The sequence below is a fragment of the Tremella mesenterica genome (genome assembly GCF_000271645.1).
Source record: "Tremella mesenterica DSM 1558 unplaced genomic scaffold TREMEscaffold_16, whole genome shotgun sequence".
NCBI classification, from domain to species: domain Eukaryota; kingdom Fungi; phylum Basidiomycota; class Tremellomycetes; order Tremellales; family Tremellaceae; genus Tremella; species Tremella mesenterica.
In genome coordinates, this window is record NW_006711240.1 from 243105 (window position 1) to 264503 (window position 21399).

General features: G+C 45.2%; 7 protein-coding genes across 7 annotated transcripts; 2 read left to right on the forward strand and 5 right to left on the reverse strand.

Moving 5' to 3' along the window:
- Positions 1-245: 245 nt before the first annotated feature.
- On the forward strand, positions 246-1334 carry TREMEDRAFT_65781 (uncharacterized protein; the record flags this gene model as incomplete). The annotated part of the gene is made up of 1 exon (XM_007007870.1): positions 246-1334. One exon carries the CDS (start codon positions 246-248, stop codon positions 1332-1334), a length of 1089 nt encoding a protein of 362 aa, XP_007007932.1.
- A 254-nt stretch (positions 1335-1588) lies between these two features.
- TREMEDRAFT_65782 (uncharacterized protein) lies at positions 1589-4911 on the reverse strand (the record flags this gene model as incomplete). Its single annotated transcript, XM_007007871.1, has 7 exons — positions 1589-1629; positions 1791-1980; positions 2065-2937; positions 3187-3357; positions 3904-4002; positions 4262-4393; positions 4657-4911. The coding sequence occupies 7 exons, from the start codon at positions 4909-4911 to the stop codon at positions 1589-1591; spliced, it is 1761 nt and encodes a 586-aa protein (XP_007007933.1).
- A 404-nt stretch (positions 4912-5315) lies between these two features.
- On the forward strand, positions 5316-6783 carry TREMEDRAFT_70270 (uncharacterized protein; the record flags this gene model as incomplete). Its single annotated transcript, XM_007007919.1, has 4 exons — positions 5316-5496; positions 5740-5867; positions 6358-6450; positions 6736-6783. 4 exons carry the CDS (start codon positions 5316-5318, stop codon positions 6781-6783), a joined length of 450 nt encoding a protein of 149 aa, XP_007007981.1.
- Positions 6784-7191: 408 nt separating this feature from the next.
- Positions 7192-9193, reverse strand: TREMEDRAFT_45853 (uncharacterized protein). The gene is made up of 6 exons (XM_007007827.1): positions 9039-9193; positions 8631-8847; positions 8237-8356; positions 8078-8153; positions 7561-7826; positions 7192-7423 (listed from the first exon to the last, which is right to left on the reverse strand). Exons 1-6 carry the CDS (start codon positions 9145-9147, stop codon positions 7270-7272), a joined length of 942 nt encoding a protein of 313 aa, XP_007007889.1. The 5' UTR covers positions 9148-9193; the 3' UTR covers positions 7192-7269.
- Positions 9194-9689: 496 nt separating this feature from the next.
- Positions 9690-10722, reverse strand: TREMEDRAFT_70272 (uncharacterized protein; the record flags this gene model as incomplete). The annotated part of the gene is made up of 3 exons (XM_007007920.1): positions 9690-9792; positions 9898-10484; positions 10696-10722. 3 exons carry the CDS (start codon positions 10720-10722, stop codon positions 9690-9692), a joined length of 717 nt encoding a protein of 238 aa, XP_007007982.1.
- A 513-nt stretch (positions 10723-11235) lies between these two features.
- Positions 11236-14345, reverse strand: TREMEDRAFT_35338 (uncharacterized protein; the record flags this gene model as incomplete). Its single annotated transcript, XM_007007813.1, has 7 exons — positions 11236-11848; positions 12158-12519; positions 12731-12844; positions 12893-13094; positions 13232-13322; positions 13464-13587; positions 13701-14345. 7 exons carry the CDS (start codon positions 14343-14345, stop codon positions 11236-11238), a joined length of 2151 nt encoding a protein of 716 aa, XP_007007875.1.
- Positions 14346-14599: 254 nt separating this feature from the next.
- On the reverse strand, positions 14600-15466 carry TREMEDRAFT_65787 (uncharacterized protein; the record flags this gene model as incomplete). The annotated part of the gene is made up of 1 exon (XM_007007872.1): positions 14600-15466. One exon carries the CDS (start codon positions 15464-15466, stop codon positions 14600-14602), a length of 867 nt encoding a protein of 288 aa, XP_007007934.1.
- Between the last annotated feature and the right edge of the window lie 5933 nt (positions 15467-21399).

Here is a 21399-nt window from a genome sequence, read left to right on the forward strand (position 1 = left end):
AGAATAAACGAGATCTGCCATTGTGAGTCATCATCCATATGAACCGTTTCCTCGTAGCCGATATTACCTCTTTATCACGTTCTTCCAAACGTATCACCATCACCTCTCAGATTTTCCCTGATCACAATTGCTCACCTTACTATATTCAAATCGATCTTGAATGTACATACAGATACTGTTTCAAAGAGTAGACTGATTGTGTTTGTGATAAGTTGTAAGACGAATCCTAGACATTTCCGTGCGATATGTCTTTCCAAGTACAACTCACTTCACCTCCTTCAGTAACTTCTTTATCTGAACTTTTACGAACCATACGTTCATGTTTTAATGCTCTTGAGCCTTCTATCTCACAACTTATAACTGAGTACTTTTCACCACCACAGTCGCATGAACTTCCAGTTCTTTCGAGACAGATTGAGGATTATCTGGATGAATTGAACAACGAAGTTCGATTACTCACACATGCCACATCTAATTGGAAAGATTGGCGTACAAAAGGAATGTCAAATTGGAAATCACTCTCCCTGGAAAAACCGTCTTTGACATTTGCACCTCATAAAGGCAAAAGATGGACCAAAGAACAACGGGATTTCTGGCAAGTTTGTGAAAAGGGGAGACAAAATCTGATTAGTGCTTCAACTCGTTATACCGATTTAGAAGGTAGAGTAATGGGAATGATCCGAACCGGAGAGGGAAGAGTGGGAAATTCTTATGGACCTGATGTGAAAGTAAGAGGGATAGACTTGTCCACGTTTACAGCTTACGATCCATTTGATATGATTGAACCAAAGGGTTTTCCACGAGGAGAAGAGGATTATGAAGAGAATACAATCGTGGTAGTTCCACAAACGTTTCAAGCTGAGGGAAGTCAAGAAGAAAGTCTTTGTCAAATTGAATATGATGAATATCCTAACAAGGAGGTGAAGGACTCAATATGTTATACATCTCCAACAAATACAGTCTCAAGAGGAAAAGGAAAGAAAGAGGATATTGTTTCTTATTCCAATACGTTGAAACATACAGGTGACAAAGGAATGAAAAGAGAATCAATTCAAGGTCATTATGTAAATGGACCACAAAATACTCTTTCATCATGGAAACAACCATTTGAAGACGAACAGGATATCATCGATCTAGATCAAGAGGAAGAAGAAGAAGAAGAGAGTGATGAGGATGACGAAGAAAGTGATTATGAAGAGAGTGACGATGAAGATGAAGATGAAGATGAAGATAATCTGAACAGAGAGAAAGAGAAAGGTTGGGATAAAGGTTTGTGGTATAAGGGTGATGAAGAGTTAGCAGGAAAGACAAGATCTACAACTAGCTTCCGTTGACTGAACCTGCAAAGTGAAAAACTGAGAGTTCATCTGTCGAGAAATTAAAGAGTAATGAAAAAGAACAAATTACTATACTTATGCATGAATGATATGATGATTCTTTCCTTATGTATTATAACTTCTTGCCGGTATGTATCAATCATTCATTCCCTTTTTTGAACGAGATTTGGAAGTTGAAGAGAATCATTTTTGAATACTGGGAATTGTTGGAATATGTCGATATTACGGTCACTGTTGGAAATGTGACAAGTTCAAACTGCTTGACCTCTAGGTGTACCTCTTCCTCTGCCTGCTTGAAATTAGCTGATTCTTTCAAACGGATCACATATTTCCTGACACATGTGAACCGGCGTAAGACATTACCCTTCAGTGTGACGATATGTGAGAAGTGAAAATCGTCAGGTGTTTATTGAATTTGAGATGAAATCTACGGGAGAGATACATATGACTCACCTCTGACCATCTCAGCCTTATCTCGTTTAGTCAGATCCAATCTTTGTGCCATACCCACGAAGCCGCCGTCTGTACCAGTCTGTAAACCCCATCTTCGTTCCTCAGGTAGAGCAGGAACAGGTGGTACGGTCTCATCCATCTCATGTTTCCCCACTTCTCCACGTTTTCCTGTACTCCTTCTCCTACTTGGCTGATCAATCTTGCCTGTTCTCTCCTCACCACTTGCTCCAGCTATCGATACAACTCTATCGGTCACCTCAACCGGCTTACTTACACTCTTCCTCCGTCTCCACTCCTTCACCTCGCCTTCATTGCTACCTGCAGCATGTCCCGCCAGTCCCGACGTACTCCCCTCTACGTCCATCCCACCCGACTTCTCTTTCCCTTGTGGTCGAAGTGGTCCACCGGTCCATCTACTCTTTCTCGGCGTGGTAACGTATCTCTTACCCACTTTCTCGAAACCATCTTCGTCCACTACAGGCCTGGTATGACGCTCACGACCTCTTTGTTCAGCTTGAGCCAGTTGAAATGGAGATCCGAGTCGTTGGAGTATAGCGTCAGGTGGCGTCTTCAGAGCTGGTGCTCGAGACGCTCCTTGGACACCATCCACATTTCCCTTGTCTGACTTGTCATCACGCTCAGTCTTGGTAAACTTTCTAGCCGGTGGAGCAGAGGAAACCTCTGTTGGGGTATTCGGAGAATGTTGAGAAGGGGTAAGTTGAACATTCTTTGACGTTTGTGACGCTTCGTATTGGAAGCTCGGGGGAACGGATCGAAGAGTTTGACCGTCATGTGTGCTGATATGAGATTGTGAAGCCCGATCGAGAATTTGATAGGGTATTACTGCTTCCGCTGAGAGATGTCGGGTAAGGACGGACCCAGCCATATTTTCCGTCCAATCGAAAGTCCTCTGAGATTGAGAGTTGAAAGAAAACCGACCTGCCCTTGCAGTCCTTGCGGAATGAGCAGAACGATCAAGAGTTTCCATAGTCAGGGGAGATGGATGAGGTACTTGGCCTGGAGGGTTTAAGTGTTTCAGAGAAGCCGTAGGACTGGGCATTGGGCGATTGACTATAGGTAAAGAGTGACGGGTCGCGAGTTGAGGGAGATCGTCAGTAGTGGGCTGATCTTGCTCTACATGAATGGTCTGCTTGTCAGTCACACTCGCTTTGGCTGTGCCTTCATTTCAAAAGCATTAACGCCCTCCTCATACGCCCAAGGCCTCATGGGAGCAAGATCAATCCGAATGCAGAGACAGATTGAAAGCTGTGAAACGTCGAAAGAGACGCTCTTGGCGAAGAGAAAATGCGAATTGTCAAGAAGCAGAGTTGTGAAAGAGAGGGAAGGAGAGGATGGATTTTTGACGGAAGGAGAAAAAGAAGTGATTTTCACTCACTGGCAATGGGTATTTTAGTTCATCAGTCTGCAAGAATTGTATAGGTGAATCTTCATTCTCTTCCTGCTCTTGCATCCCAAGAAACTGATCCACCAATTCTAAATCAGCGTCGATCATCCCTGACCCACTCTCATTCCTACTAGGTGGTCTAGGGACCAACCTCTCACAGTCCTGTTCGACATCCTCCCTTGAGATATTATGATAAACGTCCATGAGATAAGATATATGATTTACTATCATCAACCACACATTTCCGGGCAGTGAAGAAAAACATACATTCTTCATCATGTTCTTGATTTGTTTTAGTAAAGAAATCCAACACCGTTAAGGCATCATGTGGACTACTTTGAATGTGTACGTATATGTCAAGAAGACGTGAGTGGTCTGTTGGTCTGACCAGGGAACGTAAAGGGACTGGAAGATGTAGATTAGGGGAAGAGCCTTGCTGAGGAGGGGTATGAGAGGGGGAAGGGAGGAGATGTAGTAGACTGAAGAAGGAATACAGGGATGTGGCTATGGTCGCCTGGGGTAGATAAGTAAAACTGCCGAGAAGATAAATCATCGCGAAGTCGAGGACAGGTGTCCAGAGGGGCCGGGTATGGTCCGGAATTGTCTTTTGGGGTGAGGAGGGGAGGGGTGGGGTGGGGGGGGGGTGGGGTGGGGGGGGATATATGATAGAGAAGATCCATGGAAAAGAAGAGATGTGTTTAGACTAACTTGGTATTGCTCCATCTGCTCAAACGCCAAACGTTCTCCTTCTTCCTTCGCTTCTTTCTCTGCTTCCTTTTGTCGCTTCTTTGATGAGCCATTAGGATCCTTCCCCATGTCAGCTATCTAATCGTTCTTTCCTGAACTCATTCATGTCGATTTGAAGCCACTCGTGGTTCATCAACGAGGTCAATAGCGGAAAGTCCGAGGAAAGAGATTGAGCGAGCATCTCAGTCTGCAGCCGCGTGACGCTTTGGTACCTGGGCCGTTTCAGAAGCTGGAAGTAGAGTGTAACTCGGGACCAAGGAAAGGTGCAAAAAGACTTTAGGCAGGGACAGGAGGAAGAGGGGAGGAGACAGATATTCACCTGACTAGAATGCCTCGCTAATTCTGAAAGTTCTTTGTATATCCCTTGTAAAACCGGAAGAGTTCCAACTGCTTTTCGTTGATCTGCGTTAAGCAAAGTGGGATTTTGGTTTGCATAACCTTGGATGCGTTGCTACCTATCAGCTTCTTAATCTTCCGTCATATCAAATCAACTCTCTCTTCATCGTTCCCTGGCCATGTCCACAGCTAACGTTGTGAATTCATTTCTGGTAAGGCCTTCATAGCTGCAAGGGAGTGACGGAGAGATCATTTCCAGCTCGTCTTATCGGAGTCTTCCAAGCCATGAATGAGAAGTGGATTCCAAGTGACAACTGGTAAGATAGATCTTGGAAATAGATATAGTGTATAACAGGAGAAAAAAGTTCCAATACTCACTATCCTCTTCCCCATACCCCTCATTCTTCTCATTACCACATCCTCCAAACTACCTCTCCACCTACTCCCCTCCGTCTCTCCCGTTCCTGGAGTTTGTATCTTCTCATCTCTCCCTCCTGATACTGGAGTGGTCAGTATGGGAGCTGAAATGGAAGCAGCTAGAGTTTTGGTCCTGTTTCGAAGAGGATAAGAAGGGGAAAGTTCTTCGAGAGAAGGGACTGGTTTACGTCTTGATGTAGGATGTTTCTTTGGCATTTTGTGGTGACCTTCTAATCCTCCCTATGTCTCTCACTCCACCGATACCTGCACCATCCACCGAGATCTCTCGAAATCGTTCTCAGCTTCCTCAGACGGACATCGATTGCATTGTGGTAGCTGAAGGTAGTTGTATAGTGTCCCAGTGGTTATAAGTAGGAATGTGAAGTAAATTGAGTGGACATTCAAAGTGGAGGTTGAAAGCGGCGAAAACCTCCGACATCTTCCCTGCCATCTATCCATCCATTGTCTTTCACCTCTTCTTATTCATCTCACCTCATCTCAATCGCAAGTCCCCATTGGCTAGTAGGAATACACCAGAGCAGTATCACATAGGACAAGAAGAGGATAGAACCTGAGTAAAGCAAGAAGAGGTGTTGATTCATCCAAGAGAAATCATCGAAATGTCAAATATCTCCCTTCCACCAGGTATGAGAGCAGTCCCTGCTCCTACATCTCAACCTCAAGGAGTTCCCTCTGGTCAAGGACCTTCAACAGAAGAAAAAGAAGCGAAAGAAAGACAAATGGGAGAGATGAAGAGAGGTATGATAGCTGCCATGTTGGAATCTGAAGCTAGGGAAAGATGTGAGTTCATATAGCCATCTTCTTTCTTCCGTTCATGACAATCACATCATACATAAGAAAAATAGTCTTTCTCGAATATATCCGTTCTTGTAAGATCACGAGTGGATCCGAGGCTCGGAGGACGTCATCATTTCGTCGTATAGGCGCAAGATGGATCAAGATGATCGATATGGATAGTGGGTTTCAAGATCAATGTGAAGAATATTCCAGATGGAACCAGGAAGAATACACTCTGATATTCAGTATCTCGAATAGCGTTAACACGTCCGGAATTAGCTGCTCAAGTTGAAGATTTACTCATCCGTATGGGACAATCAGGTCAAATCAGGGGGAAAGTGAATGATGAGAATTTAAAAGGGTTATTACAACAGGTCAGTTTCTCTTGAATTTATACCTTCATCACCTAGTCATCCCCGTCTCTCATATCTTTTCATATCCTTATTCATCTCATCTTAACATTTTCCCTCCAGTCTTATCATATCCGTATCTATCTCATCTTATCATATTCATATTCATCTCATCATCTTCATCGTCTCAAACCCCAACCGCTAGTCAATATCGAGCCTTGACCCCACGTTACACCTCTCGTTTTGAAACAATATGGAAACCACCCTATCGTCATGTTCTCTACACCACGTTCCCAGATATCACCATATCTCTCTTATCCTTACCATTTATCTTCTCAATCGCCAGTAATCATGTAAACAGTTGATCATCTGGTCTGGTATCTGATGTGATGGGATAGAAGCAGGAGCGAAGTCAATCGTCTGGCATTTACTGCGACGGTGTAAAACCACTAGAGACCTCCATGTTCCGATGTGGCGAGAATCGATCCAGGCCAAGAAGGACGTTAACCATCAGGTAACAGACATGTCTCAACCTAAACCTAAACCCAAACCTATAACGACAACCTCAACAGGAACACGTACCAAATCCTTAGCAGCGGGGATAACAGTAAGTCCTTCTTATATTCTTTTCGTTACATCTCACTGTTCCAATCGTTATATTCAGGATAGATGAGATGGAGAGGGAGGAGGAAAACGAGGAACCATGTGTGAAAATGTAATCAATCCAATTCCCATCCTCCGAGTGTGTATAAAAGAAACTCATTCATTACATATCCCACAAGTATTCACAGGAGGGAAATCCCGATCACAAGTGTGTATAACAGATTCTCATCAAACACTCGTCATCCAGATGACAATGATACAAGTAAATAGTGATCGTACTGACAACCAGATCCATAGAAAGAGGGATGAAAGCGATGATGAAGAATACGACCTGTAATCTTCATGTCAACCTTACCCCCTTGTTGTATCCTATTCAGCCTACGGACATATTATCGGTGTCTTCTCACTTTGATCACGAGCCAACTTTCCATCTTCGCCCAACATCTTCGATGCTTCATTTCTGCGTTCCTTCACTCAACTCAAACTTTGTCCCATAGCTAGGACTCAGACTCTACGTATGACGTTGAATCTCTGTTTCACTTCAACATGCATACCTTTCCGCCTCTTTCTGACATCATGTAGCATGTAGCATGCAAGCAACATGTAGAAATCAACTCGGAAGCGATACTCGAGTAAATAATACACGCTCAGCCGTCACCCTGATCAGTACAGTACTCGAGTGCTTGACAGTGAGCAAAGGTTGAACTCTGAGTAACTCTTTCTTAACCCTCACAATCACTTGTGATAGTTTTCCAGGAGAGGCGCACGGTGTTGACGCCGCACACCTACCCCCGGGGCACAGATACGAAAATGCATCATCACATCACGCAACCACCACCCAGACCCTGATGAGGTTATCGGCGAACCCAGCGAACAACGTCTCTCCATCTGCGGACCAGGCGAGCGAGGTACATTCCGGCCTGCGGGTGTTGGGTCCAAGGTCGGGGAAATCGGGTTTGAGATCGTCGACGATGGATCTGGCATTAGCGTCGTGTAATGTACCGGGAGCTCTGCTGTCGACACAGACATACTAGGGTGATGGGAACATGAAAGGAGTGAAATGAGAACATGTATGTTGGGTAACGAGGGGAAGACAGAGAATCTTGTTACCCACTTCGACTCCAAATCAAAGATCTTGATACTGCTCGCAGTCGCAGCACAGAGCCAGTATCGGTTGGGACTGAACACCAAGGCGTTGACCACATCACCAGCTTCGAGAGAATACAAATGTTTACCCTCGTTCAAATCCCACAACATGGTGATACCGTCTTTCCCACCTGAAGCAGCCAACGAGCCATCGGGGGAAACGGCGAGAGTGTTGATGTAACCAGTGTGACCAAAGTGGTTTGTCTTGAGCTTACATTTGTTCAATTCCCAGACCTAGGGGGTTAGCCGTGCTTCCATATGCACCATGTTGTCTTCTCATGAAACTGACCCTCCTCACACGTGAAGAGCCAAGGGGAGTCCTCGTATGGAATAGACTTGAGGAAGGTGAAGAAAAAGTGGAGAGATCAGAGATCTTGGTGGATAAAATTGTCTCATCGGACATTGTCCTCTGAAGTAGCAAATATGTTTGATCACATCATGTCAAATGGGTTGTGAGGGAGGAGGGAAATGGAGAAAAAACCCACTTTGACCACTTTATCCCAACCGCAAGAGACGATAACGGGGATGACCGGGTTAGGGGAGAATCGGACGCAAGAGACCCTGCACGTCAGCACTGAAACGTAACACGACGGACAAGGGACAGAACTACAAGAAGGGCTTGTGAGGAAAAGACATTGACGCACCACTCGCTATGGCCATCCTCGACAATGTCGAATTTACATTCTCCGAGAGTGTTCCAAAGCTTTATCGTCTTGTCCCTGGAAGCAGAGACGATCTGTCTGTTGTCTGCGGAGAAGGAGACACTGGACGTAAGCTCATAGAGTCAAAAAGTTTGCCAGGACATTGAAAACCAGCAACTCAATAGTCAAACTGATTGGAACAGCACGTCCTGTTCATTCTCTGTACCAACAGGACCCAGCAGGATGGTAGAAAGCTAGTTCGAAGCAAATGTATTACTATCGCATCAAGTCCTGGGAAGACGCGGAGAGGACTATAAGAGTGGGGTGGAGCTGGAGGGTAACCAGGGAAAGTGACGTCGAGGAGGATGGGGAAGAAATAAGATACCAAATAACTCACGACATGACATCTCCTTTATGTCCTACAAACCTCCTGGTGGTTTGACCAGTGTTCAAATCCCAAAGACGTAAAGTCTTATCCCAAGAAGCGGACAAAGCGAATTGACCGTCTGAAGAAATGACAACGTCAGAAACGAAATGGTTATGACCGTGAAGGATTTTTTTGGGGAAACCGACTGAATCGTCTCGAGTGAGTTGCCATAGGATACAAGTGTGGTCTGTGGGTTAATCAACATTCCTCTCACCAGAGAAGTACGAATTCAAAGGTTTATAGACAAGTGGTATAACTCTTTCGTTGAACTCAAATCCGGAAGTGCCGTCTATACTGACAGCTGTTATTGGACTGGAACAAAGAATAAGAGGGAGTGTAATGGTGGGAGAATGATGACGAGTTGAAGAGAGAGCTCACCCCTAGAAGCAGTCAACAACATATCAGGGTTTTCTGAGGAAGTAGCTATGGCGGTGACCCAGCCACTGTGCCCAGCGAGGGAACCTTTGTAGACGAGAGGGACAGCCATGGTGTATGGGGGACAAGTGTAAGATGGTGAGATGGATTAGGTGAGGAATGGAGCGGGGAGAGAGGGGGAGAAGGAGATTTTCGCCAATTTGGTGTGGGGCAGAATTAACGCCGAAATACCGAATTTGGTTCCGCTTCTATCGCCAGTAAGTAGCGATTTCGATTTGTCAGTCATGATCAGTCAGAGATGATGTGTAGTGGGGGACAATTGGATGTTGGTTTATGATTGATGCCTGATGCATGTACTCAAGAGAGTAAAGAGAGACACGAGATATCAAGCCGTATGGAAGAGAAAAGACCAAACGCAAAAGGGACTTTATGCATAGCTGCACCTCAAAACCGTATGTAATGATATCTGAGAGAATTTCCATTTGTAATCTCCCCGCGCTACTTGAACCGAAAGAATATGGGACTCGAGTAGAGAAGAAGGAAGGACCAAAAGGAAAGAAGAAAAGTCAGGGCTATTGACAAAAGGTTCAACAGTGACTCATGGTTGAGGTGAGGGAGGAAATGAGAAAGAGGAAAGAGGAAAGAGGGAAAACACTAAGGTGCCAAACGATCAATCTTCCATTCTCCACCTTCATCCCTTGTGTATCTGAACCTATCGTGTAACCTTGACGGACGACCTGACCAAAATTCCACTTCGCTATCTGTCAGCATTATCCAAGTCATTTACCAATCTATGCAATCCCCACCATCTAACGATCGGTTGGTCAGGTGTGAAGGAAGTAGGAGAAATTTGGATACTAACAACGGTACAACCCTCCAACCTCCCCAACCATCAGGACAAACGATTTCCCCATCCTCAAATTTCTTTTTAATTTCATCAACTCTTCTTTCCATTTCACCTTCTTCAACCACACAACTTTGTGGACTTGCCCAAGCACCTAATTGACTTCCTCTAGGTCTTGTTTTAAAATAATCTTCACTTTCTTTCCTATTTACTTTTTCGACTTTACCAACAATTCTAACTGCTCTACTTATTTCTTTCCAATAAAAACTTAAAGCAGCATAAGGATATTCCATTAATTCTTTCGATTTCCTACTTTTATAATTTGTATAAAAAGTGAAACCTGTTTTATCCACTTCTTTAAGTAAAACGGTTCTTGAAGATGGGATAGGGAACGAGTTTGAATTTGATATGGTTGAAAGTGTCATTGATTCAGGTTCTTTTATACCCATCGGACGAAGATGTTTGAACCAATTGATGAATTGGATCAAAGGATCAGGATGGAGATGTGATAGTTCTAATGGGATCGTATGATAGTCGTTATGAGTTGTTATTTGGACTGATTGATCTTTTGGAGGGGTTTCTTTGTTTTCCGTAGATTGTGAAGACTTGGGAGATTGGACAGAATCGGTGTTGTCCATATTCTTCTGTGAATCAATAATTAGTTTCTGTATCACTATCAGTCAATTGGAATGAACGAACATAAAGGGTCCGATGAAAAATAAGATCGAGAGAAGATGGCGAAAGAAGAAGAAACTCAAAACTCACCGTGATCTTCTCCGGTGCTGCCACTTGAGCAGGAACAGATTCAGAAGTTGCCCCACCGTAAATATGATTGGTCGACATGGTTCGATACCAGATACCTGAGAACGATCTCTGATCCTTGTGAGTAGAAGGTATAGGTCGATTCGATCGATTAGACCCTGTGTATCGATATGCTGCTTGATTCGTGACTGGCACGGATGAGATCGTACGATGCGAACAACAGTGATATCGAAGAGTGAACCTGGAAATACGCTGGAGGAGAGAAGATGAGTGATGAGAGAAGATGGAAAAGGTTAAAGTACTCAAGAGAAAGATGAGTGACAAAGTGAGTGAGAGGGTCGAAATCCGAATGATCCGGTCCGGTCCGCCGGTTAATTCCGATTCTTCCCAACCACTTTCTTGGCGTTTCTCTTGTCCTCGTGTCACTGACACCACACACTCTCCTCTCTTTGTCATTGGTACATATTGTCAGCAGGTAGGTCAGAGTTGTACTGATGATACCATCATGTGATATGCACAAAAAGAGAGATGCTACGACGATTGTCTCTGAGGTACTTAAATTCGGATGTAAAGTCGCCCAAGAGTTGAAGAGGTTTACTCTGACTCATCACCTTCTTCCCTCAAAGCACGTTCAACCTCTAACCTCCTTTTATCCCTCATCTTCCTCTGTACCCTCATCCATCCTCCTAAAGGTGTCTTATCCTCTTCTGTATCACCCAAAAACCTCCTAACTTCCCCAAGATCTTTAGGTGCGAAACCCACATTCCTTCTCTTACCTTCTACCCATTTTCTAGTCTCTTCAATTCTTTCCACTAGACCTTTTATCAAATTCTGAGACTTGGCTCCTCCGGCAGTACCTTTCTTCAAATGTTTTCGAAGGGTCATCACTACCGGTAGAGATAATTCTGGGAAAGCGACGTGGGTAGAGAAAGAAGAGAGATGATCAGCTAAGAGAAAGATCAATTCTTCAGATAGACATTCTTGATATATCTTAGTCTTTGGATATTGAGCTGGAGCACGGATTATATATTCTAGATCCAGGGGTTTGAGGGAGGATGATTTCGGATGAGAATGGAATTCGGAAGAAGATAGTATTTCAAGAAGGAAAGGGGAGAGGGGTATGTATGTGGATGTTTTACGGGAGAGGGAGATTAGGGAATGGAGGATGTGGAATCGAAGGGGGAAGTAACGTGAAGAAGGCAGAAGACTGAGTGTTAGTTAAGATTAACATTGCGATGTATGACAGATAATTCATCACCACGTCAGAATGCACCGCATGAGAAGGGAAAGTCACCGTCAGCAAGAGGGGTTGATGCAGGATATGGAAGACTATGTGGATCGTGATGAGGAAGAAAGCCGACAATTCGAGCGACACAAATGATCACCGAGATCGCGGATAAGTTGGGACTATGTACCAGGGACCAATCAGACAACATTCGGGCAGGGCATCCGAGAAACTAAAAGGGAAAAGAGGAGGATGACGGCGTAAAAGATGGAAATACAGATTTGAACTCACCGAACAACGCCTAACGCAATTTGGACCAAAGGATAAATCAAAGGTTTCAATTCTTCCCCTTCTACACCCTTAGCACAAGCAGCTCCCAGAACCAAACTCCAAAAATCTAAACAATGAACATATTGCCAATTATATACCGATCTAAAAGCTTCTTGATTCTCTCCTGCCTTACCTGAAGTAGAAGCTCGGACGACATTCCGGAGGTGAACAGCTAGCATACGGATGGCACCGAATGCGTGAGTGTAAGATTGAGCGGGGGAGATTTGGTACAATGAAGCGGCGGTGTTTTTCATCAAGTTGATAGAGGGAAGTGTGTGAGGGGTGGTGTTGCGTAAAGGGGGAAGAAGGGAACGGTATGTGTTCTGTTGTCAGTACTCGTGTCATATACCTACACCCGCTGACAGTGCCTCCGTATGTGTTCATGTAAAGATTGCACACGGCTCAAAATCACATGCGACCAACATCTGTTGTGTAGGCTAATGATAAAACAGCGTCTTTTCGTGAGGAGTCGCATGTTCAAGGGCAAAGGTAAAGAAGGAAGAAAGAGATATGAATAAGACGTCGAAAACTCACTTTCAAACACAAATCCTTAATCCCTTCATCTCCAGCGACGAACAATCTCCTAACTGCCAAAAAAGACGCGATCCTAACTTCATCACCTGCGCTACTCCAAAGATCGAGCATCACCTGAGAGAGTCAATTTCTAATCTAATTCAACACTTGGTGTGGACATACCTTGAGATACGCCCTGACATGTTTTCTCGCTCCAAGGATCCAAGGCAACAACTTGCTGCTTTCCCCAATAGCGGTGAGCACAAGACCGGAGTCTTCCGTAGAGGAAGAAGGGAGTGATTTAATGAGATGAAGGAGGGTGGATAGATGGGATAACACAAGTCTGTTAAGAGGTTGAGCGGATTTCTTCGCTTGGTGGAGTTTACTGTGTGTCAACGTCTCATATACTCCCATCGCCCTTCTCATTATCCGTCCTTGAAGCCAAGACCCCGTCCCGAGGGAAATTATGACGAAAACACAACACGACCGTAAGGAACTGCCAGGAGTGAGAGGAGAACTCACAATCGTCCGTTAGGAAGTGCCTTGTAAGGCATATGATGAGCGAGTACGACGGGTGTGAACTTCAACGCGGTAATGACGAGTTTATTGAATACTGATGGTCAGATGTGCCGTGCGAGCTGCAGAAGGTGATAGCTGTCCAGTAGGTGATGTTGGCGCACAGCGATATTCAAAAGGGAAGTATGGACACAGGATAGATGTGCATACAAATGGGATAAACCGATGGATGACTCACCAGCAGCACTATCGATGGAATATTTGGTATCTCTCCCACTACCTTGATCGGCATCGTCTTCGTTCATATGTGCCGCTGCTCGGAAAGCGAGTAAAGTGCTTTTCAAGCTCCTTATCGAGTGTTGCTACTCGTTAGACCGCTTCGCCGTGCTCTTTCAACCGATCCGCTCCACTTTCCATCCCGAATCAAGGAGATTTCAGGCAGGAATGTGATATACGAGTATGATGAAAGACTTACTTTCAACATAGCTTCTTGCCATTGTCTAAGCATTTTCATAGTCACACTGATTTTCTTCCTCCCTTCTTCCACCTCCATCTCATCATCATCAGCCACATCATCATCATCCTCACCGGCATCTTCGTCCTCGTCTTCATCCAACATCTCATCATCCTTCTCTTTGCCCTTTTTGAACTCTAACAATTCTGAATCGTTTTCTCTCAAATACTTATAAAACTCTGGATCTTTCTTTTCCAAATCTTTCATAGCTTTCTCCATCTCTTTCTCATCCAACATCCCTCCATCTTGTCCCCCCTCCTCTTCCTCCTCCTCCTCCTCATCATCATCGTCCTCCTCGTCACTCAACTCTTCAAGTTCTGAACCTTCTTCATCAACTTCTAAACCTCCTTCAAATACCTCATCTAAAGTCTTGTCTATCCCTCCTGCTCTTCCACCTCTTTGTATGGCCCGAGAATCCCGTTCATCACCTTCTTCATCGGAACCTTCACCATGTTCAGCCCGAGGAGCACCTCGTTGTTTAGCTCGATGAGCGATACGAGTTTCGGTTTTCTGACGGATCTGTTGGTGCTGACGTCTAGCCCTGATGGTATCTTTCAGTTTGCCAGATGAAGCGAATTTCTTGAATTGCTTAGTGGTCTTGCCCATTATGAGTAAAGTCAGAAATGAAAAAAGAAGTTGCGTCGAGGAAGAGAAATCTTATGGAGGAAATATTAAAAAATCCCAGGTTCAAGATGATGACACGTGACGTGTGGCAAATGATACATCAGTGGCACTTCGTCCCAAGGTGGCAGTTTTGAACATCTACTCGCTCTCTCTGCATACGCACGGATTCCAACTTCTGTCACCTGACTACCATTAAATACCTGTAGCCGTTGTTGGCTCAAAACCCATCCTGATCCTCATCCTAACGTCTCGTTCGGACGATGGAACAAAGTCCCCACAAGGCCTATATTTGGATCATTGAACGGTTCATTTCCAACAGTATAACCAATCAACTTTGTAGGGGTGTTCACCGTCACCATCCCAGACGCTTCATTTCGCTTATATGTCTTACCCGTCTTCATACCTTGGCCCTTTAGTTGATCTATGGAAGCCTCGACGATCACGTAGGCTGTGTCATTATCCATTCCAATGAAGGGGTATTTTTGGGGGATCCAAGATTCCACATCCCAAAAACTGGGAGGTTGTTTTGCATCGGTTGACTCTCTCAGTGGAGGTGTGGCGCATTGAACAAATCTTTCGAATGTATCATAAGCTGTGGTATTACCCCCTGCATCTATTTTGGACTGTGTGAGTGTTTGAAGCTGATTGATAGGACCTAAATCACAGGTGAAGGTCTTGCGCCAATTATCCCAGTGTTTGTCATCGGCTTTCTTCACGTATACCAGACTGACCGTGACAACTGTGATGAACACACCCAAGAAAATGGTGCATGCTCGGCAAGGAGTACACCACCCCCCCTGAGGCGAACGATGACGTGTGCGTGTAGTTGTTGCATTTGAAGTGATGTTTGTAGCCATAGGAGAACCAGATGCCAGCGCAACACCTCCACTTTGAGGGTGATCGTGAATCATCATCATTGGCATAGAACTGTGTCCAGAGGTAGTGTGTGCCTCAGGATCTGTATGACTCCCACTTGTGGTGGCCGTAGGATGTGTTCCGGTAGATACTTCTTCATGTGTATCACTATTGGCAGGCCGAGGAGAGTAGAAGTAATTGTTCACACTGTTAGCAAGGTAATTTGGTAATGCTGTTAAAAAGGACATGGTGAGTTGTTGTGAAAGCTGGTACTGAACGGACCGTTCCTTATAACGACTTTCGACCATTTCGTTGACCAGGACTGTAGGGACACTGCCTTTGAACTAGCACAACGGATGTGCCTGGGCTTCGACCGTCTTATGGCCAGATCGTGGATTTGAGCGTGGGCCCGTGAGAATTGTCGGTAGTGATTGCTAGAGCGGTAGTTACAGGTAAATGTATCTGGTAGTTCTCAGCTCTGTAGAAAGCAATGCATGATACTAATCACTCACCTGGTAGTTCTCAGCTCTGTAGAAAGCAATGAAGAACTACCAGGCAGGAAACAATTTGGTAGTATGAGTCGCTTATCACGATGACGTGTATTTCAACACTCCCCCTCGTCACATACTTCCTATTTGTCCTTTTTCCCGTATACCCATGAGTGTCGCCAGTTCTTCATGACGCTCTGCTGGTAGTGCTTTAGTCAAGATGTCTGCAAGGTTGTTTTCAGTGGGGATATAAGAGAGAGTGATATCACCATTCTCTATCTTTTCTCGGACAAAGTGGTAGCGTATGTCAATGTGTTTAGATCGATCATGTTGAACAGGATTCTTTGAGAGAGATATAGCGGCTTGATTGTCGTTTACAATGGAGATACCTTTTGGATGGGGATAACCAAGATTACTTGCCAGATGTTGGAGCCAAATGGCCTGACGAGCAGCATCTGATGAAGCCATGTATTCTGCTTCGGTAGTTGATAATGCGGTAGTGTGTTGTCTTTTGGATCTCCAGCTTATTGGACCGCCAAACCCATAGAACAGAAAACCTGTTGTAGATCGTCGGGTATCTAAACAGCCGCCCCAATCTGCATCGGCGTACCCTTCTATGGAAGACTTTGCATTTGGTAGTGAGGCGTTGTAAGTGAGACACAGGTTGGTAGTTCCAACAAGATAACGCATAAGATGTCGAGCCGCATTAATGTCCTGCCTTGACCATTTGCTTGCAGATCGAGCTAGGAGAGCGGTAGCAAATGCAATATCCGGTCGGGTAATTGTAGCTGCATAGAGCAGGGATCCTACCATAGCTGGAAAAGGTTCATGCTTGACTTCCTCAAACTCGACATTGGTAGTTTCAGTACGTCGGTAGTTAGATGGCAGTGGAGATTGGGCAGGTTTGCTATTTGTCATTCCAAATCTTTCCAGAATTGCCTTGAGGTAGTGTTCTTGTGACAGCTGCAGTGTTTTCAGCTTCCGATTCCTGTATATATTGACACCAAGAAAGTAGCTGGCAGGACCATTGTCCTTGATTTCAAAAGCAGCATGGAGTTGCGTCTTGAATTCATCGAGTTCAATTCGGGAGTTACTAGCTACCAACTGATCATCGACATGTAGTGCAATGAGGATAGAACTACCATTTCTTGAGCGGGAGTAGATACAATTATCGGCCGTGGTTGGCATAAAACCCTGTGAACGTAGCCACTGATCAAGCTTCTTATTGAAACAGCGAGGAGATTGTTTTAGACCATATAAGGACTTGACAAGACGTATGACGCTTCCGGAGGGAATATTGCTACCTTCTGGGGGTTCAAGGTAAATCGTTTCTTCAAGATCTCCATTGAGAAACGCAGCAACAATATCGACAGTATCACAGTGAAAGTCCTGGTAGTTTATGATTGCGAAGAAAAGTTGAATTGAGTCTTTGTGTGCAACGCCTGCGTACAGTTCATGGTAGTCGATACCAGATAGCTGGGAGAAGCCCTTAGCAACCCATCTTGCTTTATAACCTGCAGGTTGTCCGGTAGTTCCATCGATTTTCCGCGTGAAAACCCAACGAGCTTTGAGTGTTCTCCCAGTGACTTCCTTGCGGTCAACTACCACCCAAACTTTGTACTTTTCCATCTTTGCAAGCTCCTCATTGATTGCCTCTTTCCACTGGGTCCAATCCTGTGAGGTCTGCGCTTCATTGAATGATTGTGGTGCGAGTATTGCTGAGTATGCTGAGTACATGATGGAGGATAGGTCGGTGTTGGCTGAGAGGGCAAGTTTATTTTCAAGAGTACGAGGTGTAAATTCTGGAGCAGCTCCTGCTTGACGGCGAGATCTGCGTGGTACTTCCTCCGTATTGTGTTCATCTACTGGTGGTAGTGGAGAGTCTGGTGTAGGTGCCGATTCTCGATTGAAACGTGGGTCCTCCTCTATGGCCCATCCTTGCCATCTTGAGGATTGGTTTGGAGGAGTAATCCTGCCGGGTAGTTCATCAGGATTGGATTGTTGTGTATTTTCTTCACTTCTTTGCTCTTGAATGGTAGTTGGGGTTGGAATATAGTATTCAGAATGTGTACGAGACGAAGGCGTTGGAGGTATGCTTGTATGAGTCAACGGTGTTGGGTTGGAGCTTGCTCCAGCGAATGTCACATCACGAGATATGACTAGACATTTAGCACTAGTATCCCATATACGGTAGTTGGTTGTGTTTACTTCGTAACCCAATAACTTTCCAGGTGAATATCTTGGTTTGAGCTTATTCGTCTCTGTGTGTGCTCGGAAGAATACCGGACTACCAAAGGGTTGGAGATGTTGGTAGTTAACCGGATGTTTTCTCCATATGTCTTCAGGAACTGAACCATTTGACCTGGGAGCTCTATTCCGAATGTAAGTGGCATACCTTGCTGCCTCTGACCAGAACTGATCCGGTAGTCCACTGTCAACTAGTAGAGTACGAACCAAGTCAAGAATGGATAGATGTGCACGTTCTACTCGACCATTTTGAGCATGAGCAGCTGGTGGAATGAGTTGGTGTTCAATTCCCTTCGTATCTGTATACTTCTTGAATGCTGCTGAGGTAAACTCTCCCCCTCGGTCGCTTCTCAATGATTTGACACGTTCTCCAAGTTGATTCTCTACCAATGTGATATATTGTTGAATGGTAGTCAGTGTATCGGCCTTTGAGTGTAGGAATAGGATCTGAAGATGTTGTGAGAAATCGTCATATACAGTTAGGAAGGTTCGGTAGCCATCATGTGAGGTAGTGCGAGTTGGTCCAAAAAGGTCAAGATGTAGGGAGCCGAGTAGTTTGGTAGCTCGTTGTGTAGAAGGAGGAGATGGTAGTCGCTTGCCTTTTCCCTGGATGCACTGAGCACATACGAATTCATGAGTTGACACATTCTCCCAACTACCCACTTCTCCTAAACGTCCTCCCTTTCCAAGTTTGACCACTGCTTGAATATTTAGATGCCCAAGTCTTCGATGCCATGTCCGGAGGAGTATCTCTGTCGTATTAGACTTGGTGAAGTGTGTTTGCACGGTGGAGAACGTACATGGTAGTGTATAGAGGTCATCACACAGTTTGGCACTGAGAACAACGTTTTCCCTCTCAAGAAGTGTGGCGGTAGTGCAGTTGAATACCCAAGTTTTGGAGGGAGATGTGGTAGCTCGAACGGACAGGAGATTGCGACCAAGTTGGGGAACAAACAGTGTATCTGGTACTTGAAACCCACTTTCAAGAGTGAGGATTCCCATCTTTGTAGCTTCGATTGTAGATCCATTTCCGATTACCACGGGGATTGGTGATGGTAGTGGGCGGACATCGGTAAGAAGATGCACTTCATAAACCATGGAGTGTGAGGCGCCTGAGTCAACAACAATGGTCGAGGAAAGGCCGGTAGCGACAAGTGCGGATGGAGAAACAGTAGCGACAAAGTTGAGAGCGGTGGTAGTGGACAATGGATCAAGAGAGGATGTGGTAGTGGCCATGTGAGCAGCTGTCACACGTTTTGCAGCGTTGCATTCGGTAGTGGAATGTGAATTGGTGTTGTGGAACTCGCAGTAGGGCTTACTACCATCTTTCACTACCGGACCTCGTTCCCTAATCCTCCCAGACCTCTCTTGTCGCACTCTTCCATGTGAAAGCTTTGAGACTTTTGCTGCCAGGGCTAGAGCTCCATTTTCTCGTGTTTGTCTCCTTCTAAACTCGTCGTTGACTGCTGAAATGACGTCAGCCGATGAAGGATCACCAAGCATGTAGAATGTTGAAGCAATGATAGCATAGGATGGTGGTAGTGCAATCAGGATGGCGTAGGCAAGTTGGGAGTCAGCAAGTACTACTGAGGAGGTTGTAAGATCATTGAATGCACGTCGCATAGAGGAGATTGAGGACATAGGATCATCTTCTTCAATATCGGTTCGCCAAATGATACGGTAGAGTTCGGCCTTCCGCGTTGATCGAGCAGCAGAATAGGTAGTACGAAGGTAGTCGAGTAGGGACTTGGCCAGAAGGCCAGATGGTGAAGTAGTTAGGTCGAGAAGGTGGGGTGGAAGAACATTATGAACAGCAGCACTGAGTGATTCGTCAATTGCGGCCCAAGCTTTCTTGTCCTTCCTCAGCCAGCTTTTCCTTTCATCCGCTGGTTGGAGCGGTAGTGCCGCGTCTTTTTCCACCACTTCATCAAGGTCTTTCTGAATTAGGCGAGCAAGGATAGATCTCTCCCAATCTTTGTAGTTGTCAGAGCCGGTGAGGATGATTCGACGACGTGTGGTAGTTTGATCATCCTCAGAGTCAGATGGGGACATGGTGAAGGAATGTGGTAGAATGTCTGATTCCAAATCTGTCGGTAGTGATTGCTAGAGCGGTAGTTACAGGTAAATGTATCTGGTAGTTCTCAGCTCTGTAGAAAGCAATGCATGATACTAATCACTCACCTGGTAGTTCTCAGCTCTGTAGAAAGCAATGAAGAACTACCAGGCAGGAAACAATTTGGTAGTATGAGTCGCTTATCACGATGACGTGTATTTCAACAAGAATTTCTTATGTGGCAGTGTGGGAAAATGGAGAAGTGAGAAAGTTGTGGCTGGATCTCCTATCTCGGACGTCGAGAGGAGAGGAGATCATATCCCACATCATACCTGCAGAACCGTTACCATCGTGTAAGATAGTCTGGTAGCTATCCCTTATGAACCATGTTCTCTCTCACTAACAGATGAGTACTACGTTCATGGTTTTGGGAATATCTTTAGTGAAAGTGCCCTTTCCCAAAGACTCATGCCTGTTCGGGCTCATGACTTTGATATCAAAACACTAAATGTATGATCTGCGGGAGAATTGCTACTATATGTGCAGGGGGGAGCTCAAGACGGATTTAAAAGAGATAGATGGAGAACAATTCGGACCCTCCTCCCGCCCCCCGACTTGACCTGATTTTGACATGCTGCCATTATCAATTAGTTGGATGCCTCTTTGTAGATTGGCATCACTATGCATGGTCTCATCTACCATTAAAACTCTCTTCAACTTCTGGGATTCCATACGAAACTTTGTGTGGTGGGTTGGCAATCTTGCGTTTACCATTCTAATCACCGGCAGTGCGGTCAATCTCCTGTGTAGGGACCAGACATAAGGACACGTGCCCACCCATGTTCAAATGGTTTGTGATCTTCGGTATAGTGTCACGGCCGTCGAACAACTACTTCTTAATAGACCGACGGTCGACGAACCTCGGCTAACTTCACGCTCTGAGTCGATGTCTCACCCAACCAGGAGGGCGCAGACGTCGAAAGGGGTGTAACTACGGCGTACTTCGGCGTAGTTACTCTAACTAGGGTTTTGATCTACTGATGGCGATGTATCTTGATTTATAGCTATCTCTATCTGTCTTTTACTACTGACAACAATCAAGGATCGCTGAAGAACTTCAGCGATCTTCTCAGCTAATATTATCTACTCCTCCTAGACGTTCATCCAACCCTCCCGCGCTTTGACGTACTTCAACGCACTTCGTCCAACTTCCCCGAGCCCTCGGCCATCCTCTTCCTCCTTCGACTAACTCCGCCTAACATCGCCGCACTTCTGCTCCCATTGTCCCTACTTAGCCTAACCCCGCCTAACATCGCCGCACTTCTGCTCCCATTGTCCCTACTTAGCCTAACTCCGTCTAACTTCGCCGTACTTCTGCTCCCATTGTCCCTAC